At 39.0% G+C, this 25741-nt stretch overlaps 1 protein-coding gene across 1 annotated transcript in view; it reads right to left on the bottom strand.

Moving 5' to 3' along the window:
• Nucleotides 1-24087, bottom strand: part of ARHGAP12 (Rho GTPase activating protein 12) — a 72865-nt gene extending 48778 nt beyond the window's left edge. Inside the window, exons 1-2 of the mRNA XM_072413401.1 lie at nt 23935-24087; nt 9773-10471 (exon numbers count right to left, since the gene is read on the bottom strand). Of these exons, the coding sequence (XP_072269502.1) occupies nt 9773-10411 (639 nt within the window). The 5' untranslated portion in view covers nt 10412-10471; nt 23935-24087. The remainder of the gene's footprint in view (nt 1-9772; nt 10472-23934) is intronic.
• Nucleotides 24088-25741: the final 1654 nt, after the last annotated feature.

Here is a 25741-nt window from a genome sequence, read left to right as displayed (position 1 = left end):
GTCAAGCAATGCTGTGTGCAACAAGATAAGGCTCACTTAACACATTACTCATTTCTGCCATCATATCTGAGAGACAACGGAGAACCACACGGCAGGTCTGCACAGCACAAGACACAGACAAACTCTTCTATTCTTGAATTAAAACTGACCTCTATACATGAAGCTAAAATACATGTAAGAGAATGTTTTATGCATAAAAGGAATACCATTCTATCCATTCATTCTTAAGAGTTGTTCCGTTGAATCAAAGTAAAGAAGGATGATATCACTTTGTTACAGTGTTACTATTGAACGGATGCAGTGGTGTCTTCTCTCCAATACCTGTCTGCTGGTTGGACAGTGAAAGAGCAGCAGATGAGATCAGGTCATATCTCATCCATCTTTCTTTGACCATATTCCTTGTCTGCACATTACCTTTCAGCACGCTTTCTTAGCTCACAGTCTGTGTGACCGTGCTGGTGTACCTAAGACTAATAGGAGTCCTCATCTTAGTTGCATTAAAAAAAAAATACCAAGGCTGAGGTGATGGAGCTAGAACATTTTTGTTGACTCCTACTCCAAGTACAGGTAGTCCCCAGGTTACATACAAGATAGGGACTGTAGGTTTGTTCTTATGTTAAATTTGTATGTAAGTCAGAGCAGGTACATTATTTTAATAAAAGCAATAAGAACAGATGTTTGTCTCAACATAATTTTAGGCAGTGTGGTGTCAGTTACTAATATAAAATCCTCACTGTGAGCTAATCACAATCAAAGGAAAAAAAAAAAAAAAAAACTTTATGGAGCCTAGACATTCATTAGCTTCTGGAGCAATATGATATGCAAAAAGAATCAACTGCAGAGTTTGTCTAGGTCATAAAAGAGTTACAAGAGCTTGCAGAACAACAAGACTTCTGTAAGTCACGTGAACCACTTCCTCCCCCCTTCAAGTCCCTGCCCTGCACACAAGTGAGCAGGGAAGCCCTGTTTGTACCTAGGAGGCGTCAGTATGTCGGATGTCCTTAACTCGGGGACTACCTGAGCATAATAACTGCTTCCAACTCCAGAGCCCTGCAAAAAAACATTTAAAGATTTAAATGGAGAAAGTACCCAGCTGCATTATGAGAGTCTCTCTAATCTACAATTTGCAGTGACGAAAAAAAAAAGTCTGTCTTGAAACGTAGCTTCAAATATTTGACCAGTTGGATGAGGTAATTACCTGTTCTTCCTACCATTTGCAGTAGTTCCTCCTCATGCTGTATGTGGCTGAGGTAGCAGGTATTCCCACATTCACATATGTTGAGTACCTGCAATAGCTATAGCTAGAATTTCCAGACTTGGGCAGTCAAAAAGACATTTTTTTTGTTTGTTTGTTTTTTTGCAGTTTTAAACCTGAAAAGTCATGGTCACTTTAAATTGGAGCAATTCTTCAGACAAAATGCACTATATGCAACCAGTCATATGTTTATAGTCATAAGTCATAACTACAGTTCCCTCTTCTGTCCTCCTTTACCCTGTATTGCTAAATGGGCAGTTAGTTTGATAAATAGTTTCCTTCTTACTAACCAAATCATTTTTTTTTATTGCACCACAAAATGATTAGATCACAATTTATGTTTAGACATTTATCTGTACTTTATCTCCCTAGCGGAATGGCACTGTTTGCTGTTCTTTATTGGGGTATCATGCAGACACTGGTGTGAACACAATCATGAACACTCATTTCTACAGCGTTTATGAATACAGCTTTATGTGCCTACTTGCTTTAACAATCATAAATTCCTGAAAACTTCCTGTAAAAATTCCTGTAGTTTCAAGTGCAACTTGGATTGTGTTAATAATTTAGATAATCCTCCATTACAGCTATGTAGGAATGTTTGCAGATCAAAGGGAAATGAAAAGCTAATGTACGTGGAAAGAAAAAAAAAATCCACATTTCACTTTCGGTGTACCAACAGCTAATGATACATTCTATAGTTCAGATGACCCACTTTCTTTCTAACTGCTAGAGTCTGAGGTCAATCTACACCTACCTGGTTATAAAATATATAGCACTCGTAACACCTCTATAGATGTAAATATGGATACCATACATATCAGGGTTTAGAGTTCCTAGAGCAATCAGACACCTTTGGATGCTTGCCATAACACCTTTTATGCATATAGGCGGCAGATTTTTTTAACCAATTTATACTGCAGTATTTTATTTTCATTGTCACTTATCATAACCCCTTGGTGAATAGAAAGCTCCTGAAATTAATTCATTTTCTCAGATTCCAGGATATTCCTGCATTGTACAGAGCAAAACAAACACACAAACAGAAAGAAAGCAAAACATTTGCAAATTTCTCCCTATCAATTGTGCATCTATTTATTTTTTTACAATGTTATCTCTGACAGTGAACTTCTCTTATTAGCTCCATTGTGGTCTGATAAACATACCATTAAATGCATTTTGTTTTCTCAGTTTGATAAGTGAAAAAAACTGTTGATCCTATCAAGTCAGTCCTGTGTCACCTGAAGACTTCATGTAATATCACAACCCAAGCTCTTCTCTCCACTCGGAGTGGAAGGGTTTTGATAGTTCTAAAAACACAACCAGGAATGCCGACACTACTCTGGTCACAAAAATTTTGTGTTTTCAGAGCTTCTGTGAAACAGAGCTTAAAAAAGGAGCTAAACACCCTTTACTTACCTGTCCGTGTTGCCTTGCAGGGCACCATCATCTTTTTCTTTTCTGATAGACAATCTTTGGCAATCTTGATTGGCTGGGACAGTATGACAAAAACCACAAGGGAGGGCACGATGTGCTAGGTATTCTGGCAAGCAATGCTGAGCTGCACATGCGCAGAAATGTTGACCACTCAAGTGAGAGAACAGACCGATAAGAATGCTTAATGCAGATGCCACATCCCCTGTACCTTTCAGCAATAAAGCCCTGCCTGATCACACGTTTTTAAAGTTGAACTTCAGTTCCTAAATCTATAGGAATTTTTCTGTACTGTCAGGGACTAAATTGATAAAGCACACATACATGTGCATGAATTGCAGAGAAAGAAATACCTTTTTTTTTCTATTTTGACGTGTCATACACTATAAAAGTGCCGCCAACACCCTCATGCCAGAGCAATAAACTCACAATAAGGCGCACATCCGTTTGTCCGTGTAAGGGAAACTTGTGAGATGCAGCTACAGGGAAGTGCCCAATTTTCTCAATAAAACACATTATGCTTGCTATGTGCGGCTGTAGTCTTTCTGGGACTTTATGTTCTGGTGACAAAAAAGAAAGCGGCTTGGAAAAGGAGCTTATTAAACATTTTGCACAGCTGATTCACTAAGAACAATGAGCATTATTGAATGATAACAAGTATGGGGGTTGCTGCTAGAGAGAGGGCTGGCACTAGTATCCCTGGGCTTGATTCACGCCAAACACAGAACAAATTATATTGGGGGCTGACATTTAACCCTTCAGTTTTAGCCAAAGGAAACACAAGAAACAGCAGTGATGTCCAGGGTATCAAACATATGTTCTTTAGCATGTCTTCTGCCAATTTTTGTTTTGTAAAATCTCTGGAAAAAATTTTGTGAATGATTTTCTCTGTGGATTTTACAAAATATAGCTGTTCTTGCCAACATTGGGGAATATGGTTCCAATAAGGTCTGTTCATAAAGGTGTTTGCATATGTGTAAGTATTTAATAACATAAAAACTCAAGTTCCAATACAATCCATGCTGCACTGGTATCAGGACAGGAAAACATACGTGATACTTGATACATTTATATATCATCACAATACAGGTAGTCCCTGGGTTAAGAACATCCAACATACGGACGTCTCCTAGATACGAACAGGGCTTCCCTGCTCCCTTGTGTGCAGGATCGAGGCTTGACCGGGGGGGGGGTTGTCATGACTTACAGAAGAAATCTTTTGCTGAACGCAGCCGAGGTTGTAGGTGCTCTTAAGGACTGAGCTCATTCTGCAGCCTCTTGTAACTGTAATGACCAAGACAAACTCTGCAGTTGTTTCTTTTTGTATATCAAAGCACAGTTTGCTCCAGAAGGTAATCAATGTCTAGGCTCCATAAAGGTTTTTTTTTTTTTTTTTTTGCTTTGTTTGTGAATAACTCACAGTGAGGATTTTATACAGTAACTGACACCACGTTGCCTAAAAATATGTTGAGACAAACATTTTCCTAATTTAATTTATTAAAATAATGCCTAATTTTACACACACCTGTCTTCAGAAATGTCTGCGGTGTTATCTAGTAGTGGTTAGCACCTTTGCTTTGGAGGTGTAAGGTTCATTTCCAACCAAGAAATCTGTTTGCATGAAGCCTGTTGGTTTTCCCCACATTTGTGTGAGTCTCCTTTGGTTAATATAGTTTCTTCCCACAATCCAAACAAATTGGGCTCATCTAAAGCTTACAACTACAGTGTTCTCCCCTGCCTCTTTTAGATGGGCGTACCACTCAGCATTTTTTAGTAAATACTCACTGTTTCTGGGTGAATAAAGAAAAGCTGGGTCAAAATATCGAGGCCGCCACCTACAGCTGCTTCCTACCCATCTTAAAAACAATTCAGGGGAGAATACTAGATTAATAAATTAATCTTTTTTTGGACAGATTACGAAGGATTAAATCAAGGTATATTTTATTTTTGGTGTGTGTACCCCATTCTGAAAATTCTACTTCACTCCCTACCTTAGAAAAGCAACATGACGCAAGGGGGAATCTCTACTTAGACAGAAGTCCCACCTATTCAGGGCAGAGTTCAAGCTCTTCGAGGCAGGGTCCTCTCCTCCTCCTGTGTCACTGTCTTTATTCTTCTGTTTTAATTTATTAAATGTATATCTATTTAATGTACAGCGCTGGGTAATATGTTGGCGCAATATAAATCCTGTTTAATATTATTAATAATAAAGTCCTCACAAAAGTGCCACATTGGAAGCTTCCTCCTTGCTTCTTTTTCTTGAGACAACTCTAAAATTTAGCATTTCTTCTCCACTTTCCTCGCTCAATAATTATGATTATCAGTACAAAAAAGGATGGCACAATCTACTCTGATACCCAACAATTAATTCACTTACTGACAGGTCACTTCGAAAATGTAATGAAAAGAGTAGAAACATTAAAATCAATAAAACCCAAGAGACGAATGACACAAATGTAAGTACAACGCAATAAGACCTGTTCACATCAATGTGCTGTCTAGTCCAGCATTCTGCTTTTTGAGTGTCCCAAACTGTATACTTAACACAATGCAACGCAAGCCTATAGTGCTGTGAGCCAAGACTCAACAGAAGTTTATGAAGCGCTGATCCTGCTTCTTCCCCTGCAGAGTACTAGCGGACCCACAGGGAGCCCGAGCCTGGATAAGAACTGAAATTAACTTGTCTGTAAAGTCATTCCTTCTACAAAAGTAACCCCCCTCAATTAACCTGATTATTTTTACTAAATACAAAACTTGATTGTTTTTGGTTGTAATCTAATCTTTTTTTTTTAATTTATTACATACATTTTATTAAAAACAGGTTTGCCTTTTAACCAAACCTTTACAGTAGTAACTGTATTTCATCCTATTCCAGCAAAGAATACATCCATGTGACTGTATGAATCTGTAGAACTTATCCACAGTGTAAATGCTGACTAACTATAAAGTCATGGGTTTGTTCTGACCTAGTTTGATCTGGGTTTGATCTTCCATCATTGTGACTGGCCGACCCTACTGTCTTAGCTATACCTTCCAACCAAAAGTGCCCACATTTGGAATCACCCAAAGGCAGGCTACTGCATTGGCAAACCCGTCTTCTTTTTTTTTTTTCAAAGGCCAATTTCATGCATGGCTGGCAAGGTTGGCAATTTTGCTTGGGAATTTATACGTACATACAAACATACACACCATTGTTTGAAAACTGTGCCTCTTTTTCACCTTGTGTCTGTTAACCAAGTGAAACACAGCATCATTTAGAATACACACAGGCATTTTCCCCCCACAGTAAAAATTTGCCTTTAACGTAATTGGAGGTTAACAAAACATTCTGTCCAAAGTTCCTAAACTTCTTTTACCTTTTTAAAAAAAAAATACATTTCAACTAGAAATTGCTAATGCGTTCAGTTTTCTCAACCAATCCGACTTTTTTTCTGTTCTACTCACCACCTTGTTGATTTAGTCTACAAGGCACTCAAATAAAAAAAGGATGTAATGGAGAACATGTTAACAAAATGGACTTTGTAATTACAGTTTCAGTGTGCAAGGAGTAATAAATGTTTTGCATCCAACAATTTGGATTAACTTGTAACCCACTTTTGACTCTGCTGCAGCACTGTTTTTCACCCTTTATCTGGCTCAGATAATAAACACAATAAACTGTCTTGAGCTTGTTAAATAAATGTGGTTGTTGGCTTTAGCCAAGAAGCACATAAAATATTTAAACATTCAGGATTAGTTCTAGAATAAAAAGCACATTTATTTTGCTCAGATCATTAATCATTTATCTAAACATTTGCTATTCTGAAATGGGTAGGACTGCTTTTATGATTTAACAGAGTAGTTAAAATAATAATAAATTTGGTTTACTGCTTTACTTCCTACCTAAAAACATTATTTAAAGTTTTACACACTAAGGGAAACAAGTTCTAAGAGAAATACAGGAGCTGAATTGCAGACCACCTTTTGATAATGCTAGTTTCCTGGTTGTCATGCTAATCTTAAACTTGCAGTATTTGCGAGTCTCTAGCATAAAAGTATTTAGCAAGGTAAGCCAGAGATTTTGTTCTGGGTCTTTGACTCAAAGTATTGAAGCCACATAAGTTGAAATTAAAATTTGCTAGTTTTGGAAGATTTCTTCCATTTTCTGTTCTGGTGACACAAAAAGTAATAAGGGGTTGAGAGAATTCAACTTAATTATTCTAGCATTTTTCAGACTGGTGTTTAAAAAAGACAACAGCAAAGGCAGCCTACAAACCTACTGTTTCTGCTGGCCATTTGTAGTCTAGGAATACCTTTCTCTATGTTTTAACATGGGGGAACCCTTAAAATAACTTCTTTAAGGTCTTCAAGGAACCCCTGCAATACCTACTACATCCACAGGTTACAATATATAAGTGTGGTAGTCAATGCCCTTTGGAGCATCCCTTAAACTGAGAGAAACAAACTGATCATTGCTCAAGGAACCCCTAGCAACCTCTGAAGAAACCCTGGTTGAGAAATACTGTTCTAGGAAGTAGATGCTGACCCAGGATAATAAATGTCCAAAGACGAAAGATTCCCATCTTTTGTCTTTGCAAAAACTCACCACCAGGCACTTTCCAACAACCACTCGGTTGTTTTTGGGTACTTACTGAACAGTTAGGTCACAATATAGAGGCACTGGACAGTTGAAAAATAATACAGAAATGATGGGAAAATGGGACATAAGAATAGGATGCACAACTGGGAAAACTAAACTTGTCATGTGTTGCCCCATCTACTTTCTTGACCACTCACCTATAGCTTCTTCCTACCTGGCTACTGAGGAGAACACAGAACAATTATTAGGAATACTATGATCGGGGTGAGCTATAACAAAAACCTACAACTGTTAGCCTGAATGACAAAAGAAAAGCATCTTTTAAATATGAAATATATATATATTTCTTAAAAGCAAAATGCTTTTTGGGACAAATGTACAGAGCAAGACAGTATGTTTTTGTTTTCTTTAGCAGCACCGCTTCCAGGTCTTGCAAAATAAATCTAATCTGATTCACTTAACGAAAGGTTTAACTTTCATACACATCTGCTTCTGTATAACAAAGCTAAACAAAGAAACATCATGACAAGCATCCTAAAAGGGCAAATCATGCTTAGCAACCAAATGACAGAACAACTGTCTATAACAATGACTAGTCCAGGTAGTATCAGTTCAGCATTATAATTGTGTATCTCAAGGACACAGATGAAGCACAAAACAAACTTGAGTCTATGAACAGAAAAACAAAATTAAGCAACTAGTAAATAAAAATACATTACTGTTGGACAAATTTTAAAGGCTCATAAAACTCTGCACACTGAAAAATTTGTATACAATTTGAGAAATTGGGCACAGTGTGCAAAATCAGCCCATTGGCTCAAGCTAATAGGCAACATGAAATGAATTGAATGATTGTCACATTGTTTTTTAAGGCCTATTCACACTTATGTATGCAATGAAAAATTTTTAGCCTGCCCAAATTTGCCTTTTTTTCCAGTATGCTGCAATGCAGCAAATGTATACTTTAGTTTGTGTGCTGTGGTGCTCTGAGAAAATGGTGCTTTTGTTTCCTGGGGTGCTAAAAAAAATAGGTCATTACACTATAATGCACACACGGATAAATTGCAGAAACATGTACATAAGGCCAACCGTGTGAATGGGTCTTCAAATGTGGCAGGCCATGCAAAATGCAAAACAAACCCAAGATCAAATTCTTTTGATCAACTTTGAAATTACTTGCAATTTGATAATTACTTGTACTGGTGTTAGGGGAAAAAATACTAACTACTAACTAACTAATATCTACTGCAATCTCACAGCAACTTCATAAGATATTCAACAAGAACAAACTCCTGCTTTGTAAAAGAATAGGCTAAAAAAAAAAAAAGTTGCCGCAAGCCCACACAAATTATAAACACATTACAGTGTCTCCAGATAGTCAACAAACACATCTATTTCAATATAGCATATGAAAAAGACATTATACAGCCTTGGTCATCAAACTTTGGCAGATGTATGAAAATATAAAGTTTTATAACTTAAGCTTTTAATTCAGAGGGATGCCATTGTTTTAGATGGGCATTTTAAAATGTCTTTAGACCAGTACTGCTTACAGCATACAATAGCAGTCATAATGGAAGTAACCCCAACCACGAACTAAAAGTGATAGGAAACATTTTACAAATGTATTTATATTCTGACACTGCAAAGCCGCATGCATATCTGATAGCCCAACTTTGATTGTAGAACAGTTGATATAATACCACGGCATACGTAAAGGGCAGGTTTCTGTCTGTAGGAGCAACAGCTTATGCATCAATCTCAGTAAGTAAGAAGGTAAAAGAACACAACATTTTGTGCAGCAAATGCACCAAGGAATTCACTGGTTTCAACAGTAAGTTGAAAGTAACAATAAGTTGGAGTAACAGGCTGTCATTAATGAAAAGCAGTGCTTTGGCTTCATTATAATTAAACTTTTTCTAAGAAAACCAAGGTTGCAGCCACTGCAAGATTTCATTAGCTGCCTTCCAAGCCATTTGTCTAGAACTGTGCACTGTAAAAAGACTAAAAATGATGATCAGGAAAGTCAGAACTTTTTATCCGCGTACGTGTCTTGATTTTGACGAAGCACTAAAGAAAAAAAAAAACAAGACAGCCAGGTAACTTGAATTGCCAGTAGCAGCCTCCCATGAATAGTTTTCAATATTACAATTCCTATGGTACAGTCTTAGAATTACATTTTAGGGAAACCTGTACCTAGAAACCTGAAACACTTGAGGGCTACAACTGACAATTCCAGTTTTCCAGCTAATATAATAACCTGCAAAATCTATGCAACAACTTTGTAAACCAGCATAAGTAAAAACATTGCAGCCAGAAACCAAGCTTTTGCAGAAATGGTGTAGAAATAGTAGCTTTCAAAAAGGTTTCCTTTCAATACAAGCATGCAGACCTGCAATTATGTTGTTTAAATGTTCTTAAAGTAATAAACAGAACATCATAAAACAAGGTAAATAGAACTTTTGACGTGTCTAGGAGAAAAAATGTTGATAGTGCAGCCTTACCTGTAGTTGCTCCGTCGAGCTGCTACTCAGTTCATCTCCGGATTCTGAATCTACAAGAATTTTTTCTGAATTTTCCCCAGCCGAATCTGATTGTTCATTTGAAAAGCAAGTCTTTTCTATTTCCATCATTTCTGGACCAGGAAAGTGCAAGGCAGAAGGACTCCTGCTGGTAGCCTTTGGCGAGTGTAAATCGGTACATAGCTTGCCGTTGTTATGTACAAGGTCTAGCGTCAGTCCTCTCGTCTGGCCTGGGCTACTGCCAGGCCCAAAGTTCTGGTTGGCATCTCGAATTGAAGGAGTTTTCCCGAAACTGGTGAGCTCTGGAGATTTATTGATATTCTCCATCGACCTTTGTAATCCTTGTGTGAGTTTCAGAGGACTGTTGGGTAGGATGCCCGGTTTGATGGGCGGCATCAACGCCTTCCTGCCCACTTCCTTCACATACTGAGCTGGAACGTACAAAGGTCTTGAATTTTCATCCAGCCTTACCTGCCACCAGTCCTCATTTGACTTTTTCATCAAAATATACCTCTCGCCCTGTTTAATAACAACTTTTTTGTTCTTGTATTCATACTCGTAATCATATTCTACCTCGATGAACTGAGGCCCAGGCGTGGGCCTCCCGCTCTTGTCAGCCATTTTTAATGATGCTTATCACCTCTTTAGGACTGTGAGCATTATGACAGTGTACTGAAAATTCTAGGAAAAGAATGACAAGAGAAAAGATATACTGTTAAACATTCCCCATAGAACAGAAAAACATCAAATCAGTAAGAGAAAAGGTTTCATGGAACCCAGGAACCAGGTTAAATACTAAAAATAATGATATTTTGAGTGTGAATTGATGTTCACACTTCTCCAAACCATTGATCTTCAGCTGCAAGGTTTAGGGGACTGCCACTCTTGGCTCCTACATCAGAAGCTGGCCAGCTAATCCCACAGATATCTATAAGGGTAGCAACCAATTCTGGGCAGCTGCAAGGCCATGTGCAGATGGCAGATGGTTAACAAGACTTGCTGGAGGGTAAGTGTAAAACATTTATTATTTAACGCACCCTATGCACATTTCTGGCCAATTTCTTAATGAGGGAATTTAAGGAAAACCACAAAACTCTATTCAAAAATGTTTTTCTACAAAAGTCACATACTTATGTCTGCTTTATTTTATTACATTTTAGATATCACAGTCCTGCACCAAGCATTGTTCAAGTATCAGCCTTGGTCAGCATAACCTCCCTGGACTGAAATGCTGGCGCAGAGATTACACATTTATAAACATCCTGCTGCCTGTGCAGTTTCTGGCTGTGTTTGGAGCCCATACAGCCCTCTTAGTTCTTATTTCTTACTATAGAGTAATTGCTCTCTTTTATGAAGGGGAGTTTCAAAGTTCTAGCAGATACCTAGGCATGGCTGACATCAATTTTTTTTTTTTTGCCTACAAAATACAGCTAGTTGATAGATCACAAAAGGAAATTAAGAGCCAAGAGCATTTTGACCAACCAACAAGTATTTTCTGTGCACAAGGCCCTAAAGGGAAAAAAACGTGAGAAAATGTGCATGGACTGCAGAGACGTACTGCATCACTACACACGTTATTGCCCTGACATATACTTTAAGGTGAAAATCAGCCATCAGTTTGGCGTAGTTTATGTTCTCAATATTTCTGCCTTTGACACGAAGGCATAAAGGAATGCGGCTGGGAAAACGCTGCATTCTTATCATTGAAGTGCAAACAAAAAAGGTATTTTCTTCTTGCTGGTACTGGCCCTACCCTTGGAGTTTCAGCTCAGCCTGCAGCAAACACACACATACACACACGTGTAAGCCACTAATAGCTCAAGAGGTTCCCATCACTGGATTTACATTCACAAATTAGTGGTTAATCATTCAGGTTTCTGATCTGTTTCCGGTTAAACATTTATTGGCTGTCCGGATGTTATTAGCGAAGAACCTTTCCTTTCATTTGCCTGTCTGCAGATTTTTCTGCACTTCTGCCAAATTTCTTTGTGCACCACGATTAATTAAATGTGTCCAGTGACAAAATCAACTGCTTTGTCGGAAGCTATGAAAGTAACACAAAAAGTCTACATCTGTTGAAACAAATTAAACTGAAGCTTTTGTTTTTTCTTTCCTACTTTAAATGTACAAAACAGCAGCACATGCACCTAGGGTGAAACCTAAACAGAGCACATTGGAGAGTACAGATATGGTTTACAGTAATGTAATTTTATTGTCCAAGTGTTTTACTTCTGTGTTATGCAATGCAGCAAACTGTTCAGAGAAACTGTCCATGAAAACCCAACAAACAAGAACATTAGCTTCTGGAAATTGCAACAGGAAGAAGCTAATTACCAGCCGCAGCTGCAGATACATTACCTTCCCATCTATAGGATTTGTCCAGGTTAGTGCTTTCATACCCATTGCACAATACAAAGGCAAATGTTAATTATGGCTGAAGATATTCCTAATATATGTGGTTCAGATGAACAGTTTAATAGAACTTTACAGCTGGTATCTACTTTCTTTCACTTACTCCCAAAAATAATTAAGGTTGCCCATCACTTAAAAATCTGCAAATGGAGGTCAAAAAGCCTTCGCAGTGAGATTTGCATAGCAATGCACCTCAGGTCTCAGTATGGTAGGTTCTCTCCAGCTCCTTTTAGTTGAGTGCACCACCCAGCACTTTTAAGTAACCAGCTAGCTGTTTTTGGGTGCTCATTGAAGAGTTTGGTGACAATCAAAAGGCACCAAATAGCTTAGGCATAATACAAAGACGATGGGAAAAAAATTGGTCCCACTATCCTAGCACAGAGGTTAGGTGTTCTTGTTGCCAATGGAATGATAAATAGGGAGATTAACTAAACTTTTTCCTCAGTCCTGCAGCTTTCCTTATTTTATTGGAGCGGCACCCCAAAAAGCTTTACTTCCCAGCTAGTCATAGTTGGTCATCCCATATAGCGTAAACTAAAATCCCTGCATGAAAAGGGAGATGCCAGTGCCCTACCTATATTTTGGAGTACCAAGAGCTAGGGGAACAATGAAAAATTCTGTGCATCCTTCATCAACAAGCTCTAATGAAAACCTAACACTTGCAGCTTGTGGCGTGAAGGACTCACTGCAAGGATAAAAGTTTGCATTTCATCAGAGTTCAGATTTGTGTATTGTAATAATGTTTTAGAACATGTTACCACAACAATAAATTAAGAATTAAACATTGTGTGCTACTTCCCCCACCTCCTAGATGGTAAGCTCTTCAGGACAGGGTCCTCTTCTCCTCCCGTGTCACTGTCTGTATCTCTCTGTCATTTGCAACCCCTACTTAATGTACAGCGCTGCGTAATATGTTACCACTATATAACTCCTGTTTATAATGAATAATATGATAATTGTGTACCATCTAGCCATAAGCACCATAACAGGGAAATTGTCAGCATAGCACAGCACACAGATTTAAAACATCTGTATATTATGTAGGCAGGTAATGGGGAAGCTTTGCTAGAACAGCAAGTTCTTTTTTTCTCCTTGTTCCTAATAAACCAGATTAAAAGAAATAATGCAGAAACACAAGGTAGGTTTACAAAAAGCACATCAAAAGAGAAATCTTTTAGAAATCTAAAAGATCCAACCAGACATGAACTGCTGTTCTGTTCTACATCACCCAACTGCTTTCCAGGTTATAAATATTTTACCAATACCATGATTTTGAGAGGGGGAAAAAAAAAAAGATTTTCTACAAAATCTCCTATCAATAGGCTATGGTATTAACTGAGTAGATGCCTTACAAAGACTGATAAGGAAAGAAAATCTTCATTCTAAAGGTGCGTACACACTTCCAATTTTTATCGTTCCAATCGAACGACGAACGATCGATTGGGCAAAAAATCGTTCGTAAAAAAGTAACCAACGACGCCGACGAACGAGGAAAGTCGCTGGAAACGAACGACCGGACCGACGGATCGGATTGGACGACGATCGTTGAACATCGTTCGTGTGTACGGTCGTTCGTTGATCGTCCATGTTCAGAGCATGCGTGATGAACGAACGTCCGTTCAATTTCCTGTCGTGCACATAGTTCCTCTATCGCTCAAACGATCGTATCTATTGTGTGTACAATATCTACGAACGATCGTGTCGTTAACTCTATGTGCAGGATCGGTGCTATACGATCGTTCGTATATATCGTGCATGAACGTTCGTCGTTCGTTTTCCAACGATAATAATTGGAAGTGTGTATGTAGCTTAATACTGTGAGTAAACACAATCCTGTCTACAACACAGCTACAGCCTTTTGACCAAAGATTTTCCAAAAGGTTGCAAAATGTTTAGAAAATGTGGAGCATTTTAGACAATTGCAAACAAATTGCTTGGCATCAGCCTATAGTTAACCCTTACAATGACCCCATGCAATGCTTTATTGTTTCGATTAAACAGCCTAACATTACAAAACTATATAATGCCACCAAAGCAATATGTAACAAAGAGTTATTCACCCCCTAATTGACCCATGAAATGAGGACATGTCTGCAACAAGGAATAATTAAACAAATACTTGTACAAAGTAGAACACCTTGAAACAATTCTAAACAGTTATAACCTTCAAGTCTTCATTTTAGGGAACATGTAGTTAGAACTTCAGCTTTGAATGCATGGGGAACAAAAGGAAATTGTTTGCCAATGGCGGTACGAATGAGACAGACGATGACTCTTCTAGATGTAGGATGGGAGGTCAGTGGTTCTTAGCTTCAGAAGCATACACGCCTCAGGGTTCTTCTGACAAATGCAAGGGATATTCTGGCATGTCAATTTAAACTCAGAATGCTGGTCTAAATATTCAATCTTTAGTAGAATTAGTAAATTTTATTATTGTAAATGAATCAGGATTTGCATGTAATCCACACATGCCAGAGGGCAGTATTAAAAAAACTTTCAATAAAGAGTACATGATTATCAGGTTGCTTAACACTGAACTAATTATAAGATTTTTTCATTAAAAAAAAGGGAGAAAGGCAGTGCTCTTACTTGCAGGAACTCCCCACAAATTTCCTTCACATCTTATAAATTATACTAAAATCAAAATGGCATTTTCTTTGCTTCTGTAAGCATTCCCCCCATTCACCCCCCAACCTCAACTTTTTGTGGCTCATACAAAACTCCCAAATCTGGGCTGAATGCATATGAGGAAATGCTGCATTTATGAACGTATACAATCCCATACAGTGTTCAGCCCAGCCCCTTTTAGCTGGGTGCACCATCCGGTACTTTTCAGTAACCACCCAACTGTTTTTGGGTGGTTACTGAATAGTTGGGTCACAATACAGGGGTTGCCACCCTCCTACAATTCCTTTCCACCTGGCTTAAAAAAATTTCTGGGTTGAACACTGCTATACTTTGACAGCTTAAGACCACTTAACTGTGAATGAATGAGTGAAAGTCTGACATGATTGTTAAACGGTTGCAGCAAGCCATCTTGGATTTTTATTTCACATACTTTAGTAGACCCCCCCAGCAATCCATATACGAAACAATAAAAAAGTATCTTTTAATAACAGTTTCTCAGATTACACAATAAACCATGTAGTACAAATTGAAAAATTTATTAAGACCAAAAAACCCTTTCAGGTCAACAGCCAAATATAAAAGTTTAAAAAAAAACAAGCTGGAGTTTTAGAATCTTATTCTAAAGGATGAGTTTTCTCTGCAGTAACAAAAGAAAAACATTAGTAGGTTACAGGAAGAGGAATATTTTTTGTGGTCTGCAGCCTTCGAAGGATGCTCCGATTTTAGTCAGCATTGCATATAGATGTTATCAGCTTTGTTCATTGCTGGTAAAGCCAGTTTACCTCAATATGAGAATTCTGCCTGACACGCGGAGATGGAACCTCACACATGAAGCAAAATCAGAGGTTCTATTTACCTTTATAAACTTTAAGTAAGCTGCAATTCTAAATAGGAGCAGAAACATTTCTTGCCAAATAGTAATCTACCCTTTTTGTTCAACATGGACATGGTAAAAAAAAAAAATGTAATTGTTGAATTTGTCCGTTTACTGGCTGAGGTTTTCCACTTTATTAAAAATAAAAAAAAAAAGGCCTAAATTTTAACTATTACCAGACTCCCTTTTAAGAATTTGCATTCAGAGATATCACATATGCATATTCAATGATATGACAACGGACTTTGTAAAGCGCTGCGTAATATGTCTGCACTATAAATAAATACTAGGTAATAATATTCATACAACTGCAGCAAACTAAATGCCATGGCATGAAGAGAAATGTGCAGAAACCTTAATAAATGCATTTTAAATGACTGAAAATTGTAAATTGTAATAAAACAAATTAGGCATTTAATATGTACAAAGTGTAATATTAAACTGCCTAGCTAAAAGGTAGATAAACAACTTTCCCTAACTCTGCCTTCCGTCCACAGTGCCTAGAGAGGAAGGATATCACGTTCCCTACTACAAGATCCTGGTAAATACAGAGTGACCCGAATCTCAAGATGAATCACTCATGCTGGACTGAAGTGTGTCTTCATTCAAGATTTGGAGTACTCATTATTAATTTTGCAAATTTAGCACTATTGAACTCTGCAAGCTGAAAGATATGTATGTAGCCTTAGCCGATAATCGCCTCGGGGCTGATAACGGACCTGAATCCTGTCCATAGTTCCTTCTTGGTGTATTCACAGACGATGAACGATCATAATGGAAGTGGAGAGAGTACAGCGGGGTGCTGCTCTGTCATTCTTCCCCTCCCTTCTGCATAGAGCAGAATGGTGCTGTATGTACAACACTCGTTCAGTCTTTTGTCGTTATTTTCCAACAACAATTATTGAACATGTGTATGCTGTATAACACAAGTATATTATCTTGTTTCCATACACGTACAACAATTGGTAATTGTATTTTCCAGATTATACTACAACCCCCGTTTCTTGACTGACAACTGCCAGAGGGTCAGTAGGCAATAATGGAGGTAAAACTTCATATCAGAAAAAGGTGAAGTGTTATATGGATTTGGAAAAAAGTCAAGGCCTAGGGTACAAATACAATCAGTAGTACACTAATGAAACCAGCATTAGGTCCACTTGCAAAAAGTTTTGTTTGCGTAAAAATCTAGGAAAAGGAAGATAGCCAAAAAAAGCCTTGGCCTGATAATAGTTGCTAAATTGGGTGTGAAACTATGCACATTTATCATGCTTGACAATATTATGAGAAGTATAAGCATATACTGAGATCAAGTGTAAACAATCTTATCTAAAGCTCCACTTTATCATTTGATTTGATCACCAATTTTGAAATTTAAGTAGAACTAATCCCTAAAAGAGGATATTTGGTTTACAGGGTAACCTAAACAACTGCTATGTTTTTATCTTTCTAATAAATACAGTTTTTACTTTTTTCACAACTCAGTGTTGCTCATCTTAGCAGCCTCTTTCAGCCACTTCCTGTCTACAATCACCCTCACCAACACTATCATTGTTCTATAGCAGCTTCCTAATACAGACAACAGCGCACTAAGTTTGAACTTCTGAACTGTTGTCTGTAGTAAGACGAGAGTCTTGCATAATTATAAAAATGCTCGGCTCTGATTTTATATCTCACAGATGTCAAAAGTGTAAAACAGGAAGACTGATGCAACATAAGGTTTGGAAATGGAAATGCATGATGTCTACATTACATCTTCCTTAGATTTATGCTGATGACACAGCCATCCAATCAGAGCAAAAACTAATTGTTAACCAAGAACTTTACTGACCAGATAATGTAATACTTTGGTCTATATTACAAATTATGAATTGCTACTGTTTTACAAGAGTTAAAAAAAAAGATAGCAGATAACAGGACTTTTGATACATGTATCACTGTTAAAACCAATATTTATTATATATACATGAAAAAATGTTTCCAAAATTGCATTCTAACAATTATTGACTTTTTCACAGTAGTCTCAATCAATAAGGTAATCTTGTTTGTCACGTTTCACGGAACAATAAAACTGCTTCATTAGGAAGATATCTTTTACCACTGGGACTTAATAACTCCTACATTTCACAATTGGTATTCTGGTGAAGTTCTCTCATAGAATAGTCAGAGGAAACAACGGAATGGTCGGTGAAGGCAAGTCTAACCCCAAATGTGCACATATGTACATATAAAACCACTAACCCTATAAGCGTGTTCATTTCTCAACCAAAAGTCTCATGTCACAACAAATCAAACGGTCAAAATTGACTTATGTGTCAATGCAACCACAAACCAAGCAGATTCTTGAAAATATCCAACTTGTCCTGTGATCATTATAGGGAGGTTATTACAAGAAAAGTCATCAGAAAGAAAAGTCACAAATCACCAATGAACTACTTCTCCCAAAAACTGTCTGCCTTAAAAAGGACAAACAAGAGATAGAAAATGTGATTGGAATAATCATTCTATGAAATATTCGTGTTTATATAATTATGGATAGCATTTGAAAGTCCCCAAAAAAAACATTAAAGATCAGACATTATACTATGTAGCAATAAGAAGATGAAATATCTGGTACCCAGCCAGTTACACTATTTTATATACCTGACCTGATGAAAAATATACTGTCTGCTATACCTTGAAAAGATATTTAGAAGTTCGTAAATGTGCTGACCAAGAAAGAAGGAAACAAAGTATACAAAGAAAAAATATTGGGTTTCTGTCTTTTAAGCTATAGCAGCCTCCACCAAGATTTTGGAATGTCTACCCATTCAGTTGAAATAGCATTTATAAAGGACTTCATTTCCTCTACGCCACATTTGTCAAGCCATGTCTGTATGGACTTTGTGTCCAGGGTTATGATGGAACAGAGAAGGGCCTTCCCAAAACTGTTACCACATTGGTTGCCAATTTACCCAGCAATCCCCAGTGTTGGAACTGAATGAATTCCCACACGTCTGCATGGGAGTTATCAATCCGGTCCAGTCAATCAAGATTATTATTATACAGAATTTATATAGCGCCAACATATTACGCAGCATTGTACATTAAATAGGAGTTGCAAATGACAGACAGATACAGACAGTAACACAGGAGAAGAGGACCCTGCCCCGATGAGCTTACAATCTAGTAGGTGGGGAAATTAGCACACTATAGGAGGGGAGATGGCCCAAGAACAGAATCTGGACGAGAGGAAGGAGGAAGATGGCAGCAGAATGGGGACAGGGGAGTATCCACTATGTTTAGTTCAACTTTAAACTGAAGACTTGCAGTTTTTGTATCTTCCTGCTTCCTTATCTATTTTGTGGATCTAAATTTCCTCATGCTGCTCCTTGATTATTCTTCCATCAATCATTAGAAAGGCAGCAGGGAGAAGTTCATTGGCAGAAGTGTGGTGACTAGTACCCTAACCTCAGCTTGGCTTTTTTTTGGGGTGGAACATTTTGCAGTTTAAGGTGATCTTTAATTTTATATCCAGAATGCAAGATTAATTTGGCAACAATGGAAAATGATCAGACATATCAGTGTTCCCCCCAGCCACTTTTAACTGGGCGGACCACCAGGCACTTTTCAGTAACCACCGAGCTGTTTTTGGGTGGTTACTGAGAAGAAGGGTCACAATACCATCTACCTACAGCTTCTTCCCACCCAGCTTAAAAAAAATTCTGATGGGAATATTGACATATGTATTATAATTATAAGACATGTTGGTTAAGCGAGTCTCAAAAATTCCTACAGCCAAGTGTGAAACATGAGACTCTTCATTTTAAACAGAGCTTTGGGTGTCACAGCCAACTCCATGAATGACATTCCCTCCTGCAGCTTCTTGCTCCAGTGCATATCCATACAGCTGGTAAAATAGTCTTATTATATGAAAGTCTCCGATTCTAAGCATACAGAAAATGCAAGACAACTCTTCCCTGTCTCGGCCTACTCTCTGAGCCGTCACAATGGAAGAATATGAAGCAAGTTGCACAGAACAAAAAAACATGCCCAGTGGTGCTTTGCTGCCTAGGGCAGTCAATATTCTCATAAATCCAGCTGCACTGAACTGTATAAATCCTAGATCAAGGGAAAACTGAATTGACTGTCTAAATTTAAATATTTAAAAAGAATTTTCATGAGAAAAGTTTAATGATTGATTTACAGATAGACAAAATCTAAAGGCTGCCAATTCTGACCATTCAGATGATTTGGATATATTGACTATGTAGACAATGACCACCAGTAAGTATAGTGATAGGTAATTCTGATATTTGATAATTGTTCTTTTGGCTGCATTTGTTGTTTTTTGGGCTGCAGTTTTAATTCAGCCTGTCATACGAGAACGCAGATATATGCCACTGCTGACTCATTTCTAAAAATGCTGGCTGCTATGCTAACACATCAGTTTCAATACCCAAAGTCACACATCATACGTACGTAGATCAGGTACACTGAAGAAAAATCATATGATAGCCACATACTTTTTCTGGGTTAGTAACCAAAAGTCGTGGGAAAAAATTAAAAGCATTACACCCAAGAAACTTTTTTAGAATTGACAATGTCAATCCCCACATTTCTCTCATAACTTGTTTGCCTTAAAGCTAAAGTATATTTTATTTATTTTGGTTCCTACCTCATTACAAGGTTAATGAGAAAATTAAATAAAACCTGAGCCTCCGTGATTGAAAGAACTAAAATGCTATTAATGAAAGGAGTGGGCCAAAAGCAGAAAGGCAGACGAGGAAGGACTACAATGATGTCAAATGTCACTAAATGAGTTAGGCTCTATATCATTTGCTGCAGCTTCTAATTCACAATGTGCAGTGCAATTAAAGTACAGGGAAGAAGAAATATTGCTAAATATTTGTTGTGGGGTTGCAACAGAAGAAGGACCAGCAGGGTTGCTGGAGAGATGAATAAGCAATGTTTGGAGGTATAGACTTAAGGTACTATCATTTTTCCTTGATATGTGAAGGTGGCATTCTCTTCTGAATTCCTCAGAAATAGTTTTGAGGCAACCTTAACACAAAGCTGTGGTTACTACTTAAATTGGAAATTCTTTTTTTTAACCTATCCTGCCCAATTTTTAAGGTCACTTTATCCAAAATTATTTAAAAACTTTCTGGAGTCTCTGATGACTAGATCTTCTTGCTATAAATCTTGGATCTGTTCCCACCCACCTTGGGTTTGGGTGTCCCCACTTCCCCTTTCTTGCATACTCTATAATAAAAAATAAAGAAGTCCAACAGAAATAGTGGAATAACCCGTGTCATCAGAATGAATACATTTCTGGTTAATCCTCTAAGCAGTGGCAGGCAAAGCCCCCACCCTCCTCCCTAAAAAAAAAAAAAGAAAAGGGTCCCTGTGCTGAAACAATTCTGGGCTCCCCAATCATCTACTGCACAAGTACATCAAATATCTGTATGGATAGGTAGACATATATAGCTGGGGGATAGAGACAAAATAAAATGTTTTTTAAATCCATAACTCTCTCATGGTTTAAAATATGCAACTGGGGTTAGACCAGTGCTTCGTAACCAAGGATTGTTGGGCAATGAGTAATTTGGCCATCTATAAGGGTGGCGATCTCTGCACTGGACAACAATGTAAGAGGCCTATATCCTATTCACCACCAGGCTAATGTACTATGGACTGGGCATATCATAAATATTGAAAAGGATCCTATTATTAATATTTCACAGTATTTATATAGCACCGACATATTACACAGCGCTGTACAAAGTCTGTAGACATGTCACTAGCTGTCCCTCAATCTAATGTCCCTACCATAGTCATATGTTATTACCACAATCAAAGGTCAATTTTGGGGGGAAGCCAATTAACCTAACTACATGTTTTTGGAATGTGGGAGGAAACCCACACAAACACAGGGAGAACCTGCAAACTCCATGCAGATCGTGTCCTGGCTGAGATTCGAACCTGGGACCTAGTGCTACAAAGGCCAGAGCACTTACCTCTAAGTCACCATGCTGCCCTGAGACTTGAAATTTATTTCAGCGGTTTCCCATATTATAGAGGTTGAAAAACACTTGGTTAGACAGTGAACTGCTCCTTCATATTCAGGTCAAATGCCGTCAAGAGCAGTATTCTCCCCAGAATTTTTTTTGGCTGGGTGGGAAGAAGATGTAGGCGGGTGATGGCCCGTGTATTGTGACCCAACTTTTCAATAAGCACCCAAAATCAGCCAGATGGTCACTAAAAAGTGCTGGGTGGTGCACCCAGCTGAAAGGGGCTGGGGAGAACGCTGAAAAGGAAATAATAAAAGCAATATGCATGGCATGCTAGTAAAGCAGGTAGTTGGGTACATTTTTATTGCCAAACACCACTTGATCAAAAGAGGAAGAATTAAGGGATGGTGAGAAATGTATCCTCTTTATAGAAGTAAGCAAAGTCCAGGTCATAATGACAGCAGAAGGGGGTCCCAGCACCTGTTTAATCCACATCTACTAAAAAACAGGTCTCAGAGAGCTTTCGTGCAGCTACACATTCTGCTCAGTTGCTATGTACGCCCCTGCCTATGATACATAACTAAACAATGTATTTCCATTCATGGTTGAGGAAAATAACATGCACTCTCAAACACATACCACCGATTATGAAAAATCTGCTGGCATCTACCAAACAAGTATTTGCTTTATGACAAAGGGATGAGTGAGCTTCTATACTGGAAAAAAAATAAACCATGGCATGAGCAAACCATTTAAACATTTCACATTCCCACTGTACAGCTAAGCAGCATGAAAAGCGTTAATCAATTTGACAATGAAAAGAAATGCACTCCCAAGCAACTGAACCAAACACTAATGACTACACCTCCCTCTCACCACATGTTGCTTCATACAGCTCCACTTGCTTATATATATTGCTTGTCTGCACAACATTCCACATTACAAAAGCACCCCAGGTCAAGAATTCTCACTATTTGTTACTCCAACGTAGACCCACCGCGGGATAGCCACCTGCATGATGACACGCAGTGCAAAATTACAGCTCTTCCAGAATCGACACGGTTAACAGCATTAATACCTCATAAGCCCCTTTGACACAAGAGGATAGCAAAATCAACCTTGGACTGGAATCACAAAGCAGCCAACATACCCTGAGTGGGAAACATACAAAATCCTTTCATCCTATTTATTAAGTATTATATCAGTAATGCAGCTTGTCCCATACAGCCACTTGCAAGTTCTGTATTAAGGATTATCCACTAATTAATTTAGACCAACGAGGGGTGCCCAGCTACCATCCTACACATTATGTACATTGCACACTCTGCACGTGTATGTGCAGCCCTGCCAAGCAAGCTATGTACTGTATTGCTTCTTGAACAGATGGCCTATAAAGAAATCAGTCTCAAGTACAATAACTTGGCATGGTAGCCAGCAGAAAACGCTTAAAAAATACTCCTAGAACTGAGTGACAGGATGTTCTTACAGGGGAGACTGCTGTGCAGATGACTTTTGCTGAGCGAAAGAAACATAATGACGCAGTAAACAATATACAAAAAAAATAGGTCTAAAAGCCACACAAAGACTGCTCTAAAGTGGTTATGCAAATGGAAGATCATGAAACTTGCTTGGCACAGCACGCTCTATATATGGTATGGCTGAGGTAGTAAACAGGAAAATATACTTTAAGGCATTCATATATGTTCATACAAAACAACGTATCGTATTGTTAGTACATTTCGAAATACATTTATAAACAAAGAAAAAGTGATGTTTTGTAAGCTGCATTGCTTTCATGTCTATGGAATGGATAAAATGGATTACCCCTCCTGTTTTGTGATACTTCCCCCACCTCCTAGATTGTAAGCTCTTCGGGTCAGGGTCCTCTCCTCCTCCTGTATGTCCATGGACCCTCCAGACTGAGCTCCCTGTGTCAGTGCCCATTAAACACCCTGTAAGGGCACTCTGGCAGCAGTTACACACCATGGAGTGCCAGCTTTACCCTCTTCATAACATAATTAGCAGCCCAGCCATGGCGCCCAGCAGGGGGCGGTGTCCAGGTGACAGGTGTGACAGTGCAGGTGAGGGGGGGAAGGAATGTGCAGGACACAGGAAGTGTGACAGGTATGAGGGCACTGGTGAAGTCTCCGCATTGTTTCTCCTCCCCGGGAACTTCTCCCACTCAGCCCTACACAGAGTTCTGCGGCGCCCCCGCCCCCTCAATCTCCCAGCTCACTTACCGCCTGTTCAGCCAGCACCCCCGGTTGAAGTCCGACTCCCCGTGCGCTTCCTAGTAAGCCCCCCGCGGACAGAGACTGCGGTCGCCCGCCACACTGACCACTATGAGGAAGTCAACACGCAGCCGCCTGAGACTACAGGCAGCCCGCCCCTGACCGCCGCGTCACGGACACAGCCACGCCCCCTGCGACACCTCACTGCTGTACAGCCCCGCCCTGCAGCCCTGCCCTCTCCACTGCCTAAGGTCACGCCCTGCGATCATGACGTCGTCACATTCTCTACAGCTGGCTGGCTGTAACCTTTCGGAGCTCCGCCAATCGATGACAACTACGTCACGTGTCCCCTTGCAGTACGTAGCGCGGTGGGACGCTCATGACCGTCGGGTCGCCTAGCAGCGGCTGTCGGTGTGTGCGGGGTGACAGAGCGCACTGTACCGTGTAATGAATGGTGGTCAGGCTGAGGTGCAGAGTGTTGTATTGACTCCAAGTATACAGGCACTGCCAACAAACCCCCCCCCCCCCCCCTATAAAGGGAGCAAGGGAAATTTTTTGTAAGTCCAGTGGCAATGGTTTTTAGTGGATATGTACCTTTGTAAGTTCCGCATGTCCTATGCTTCTTTACTATGTGTGGAAGATGACATGATGGTAACTAATAGGTATGGCTGGGTGGGGGATTTCCCCTTCTCTTCTTACTCCAGGGGTCAATAAAGGAAAGTATTAGGTCATACGCCATAGACATGTTAGGCTGGTGCACTGTGCTGGCTAAGGATGGCCGCAGGGACAGACCGCTGGATCCTTAGCAATCACTCACAATCCACTCACACCACTGTGCTTGTGCGTAAAGTAATAGAGTTTTAACATTCAAAACCCCCAATCAGCTCTTCAGGGGTATGAGGAACAGTAACTGCACTGCAACCACACTGTCCACTTTATAGGTGTGTTGGTGTGTTTATTTTTTTTTCATTGAGTATTTTTTAAATAATAAAGCTGTTATACCTAGATAGTTGTGAGTATTATATGTAAAACATTTCAGCTTAATGCCTTTATTGCTTCAATAAAGCCCTTTGTTGTTTGCAGGTATAAAGTGAAAGCACTCACAGCTACACATACCTATAGCAGCCTCCTAAACCTTTCTGGCATGGCCTAATTTCCATATTTCTTTCAATGTCTAGGGTTACATTAAAAAAAGGCATTTTAAATCGTAACATAATACCTAATGAACTGGTCATAAGCTTTTTTAGACACACTCTGTTCTATGATACCAAACTGCCTTTGTAATCCTTTCACATTATTTCCAATGGGGACTATATGCAGCTGTGTCACTGCTTAGGGTCCACAGTTATCAATATCAGGAAACCCCATTTGAGAAATGATCTGCAGGCTCAGTAGGGAAACTACATATTGAAGGAAGAGGCTGAAGAAGATCAACAATACTGGGATGCAAAAAAAAAAAGAAAAATTGAAAACGGTATTTTATAAAAGAGACAGGCATGACAATTATTTCCTATACAAATTTCCAGTGGTGTGACTACCACATTGGCAGTCACAGGGAAGTGGGGTGGAGGATAGACCTTTAGGCACTCTTTCCTGGTGCTCCAGGTCCTAATGCCGCCATCACTCTTGTTTCTGTGCTTCCTCTGTACAGGTAGGAGGAGGGTAGTCTTAAACAGCTCAGCCTCACATGCTGTCCCCATGAACTCTGCACCTACTGCTGGCACCAGCAGGTTCATTGTGAACTAGGGAATGGACATCTAGCCATGTCACAAAAAAGGTAAATTGTTGTGTGTATGTATGTGTGAGTTTGTGTATT

The sequence above is a fragment of the Pyxicephalus adspersus genome, chromosome 5 (genome assembly GCF_032062135.1).
Source record: "Pyxicephalus adspersus chromosome 5, UCB_Pads_2.0, whole genome shotgun sequence".
Taxonomy (NCBI): domain Eukaryota; kingdom Metazoa; phylum Chordata; class Amphibia; order Anura; family Pyxicephalidae; genus Pyxicephalus; species Pyxicephalus adspersus.
Note: the sequence above shows the minus strand (reverse complement) of the source record. Positions and strands in the feature narration are given on the sequence as shown.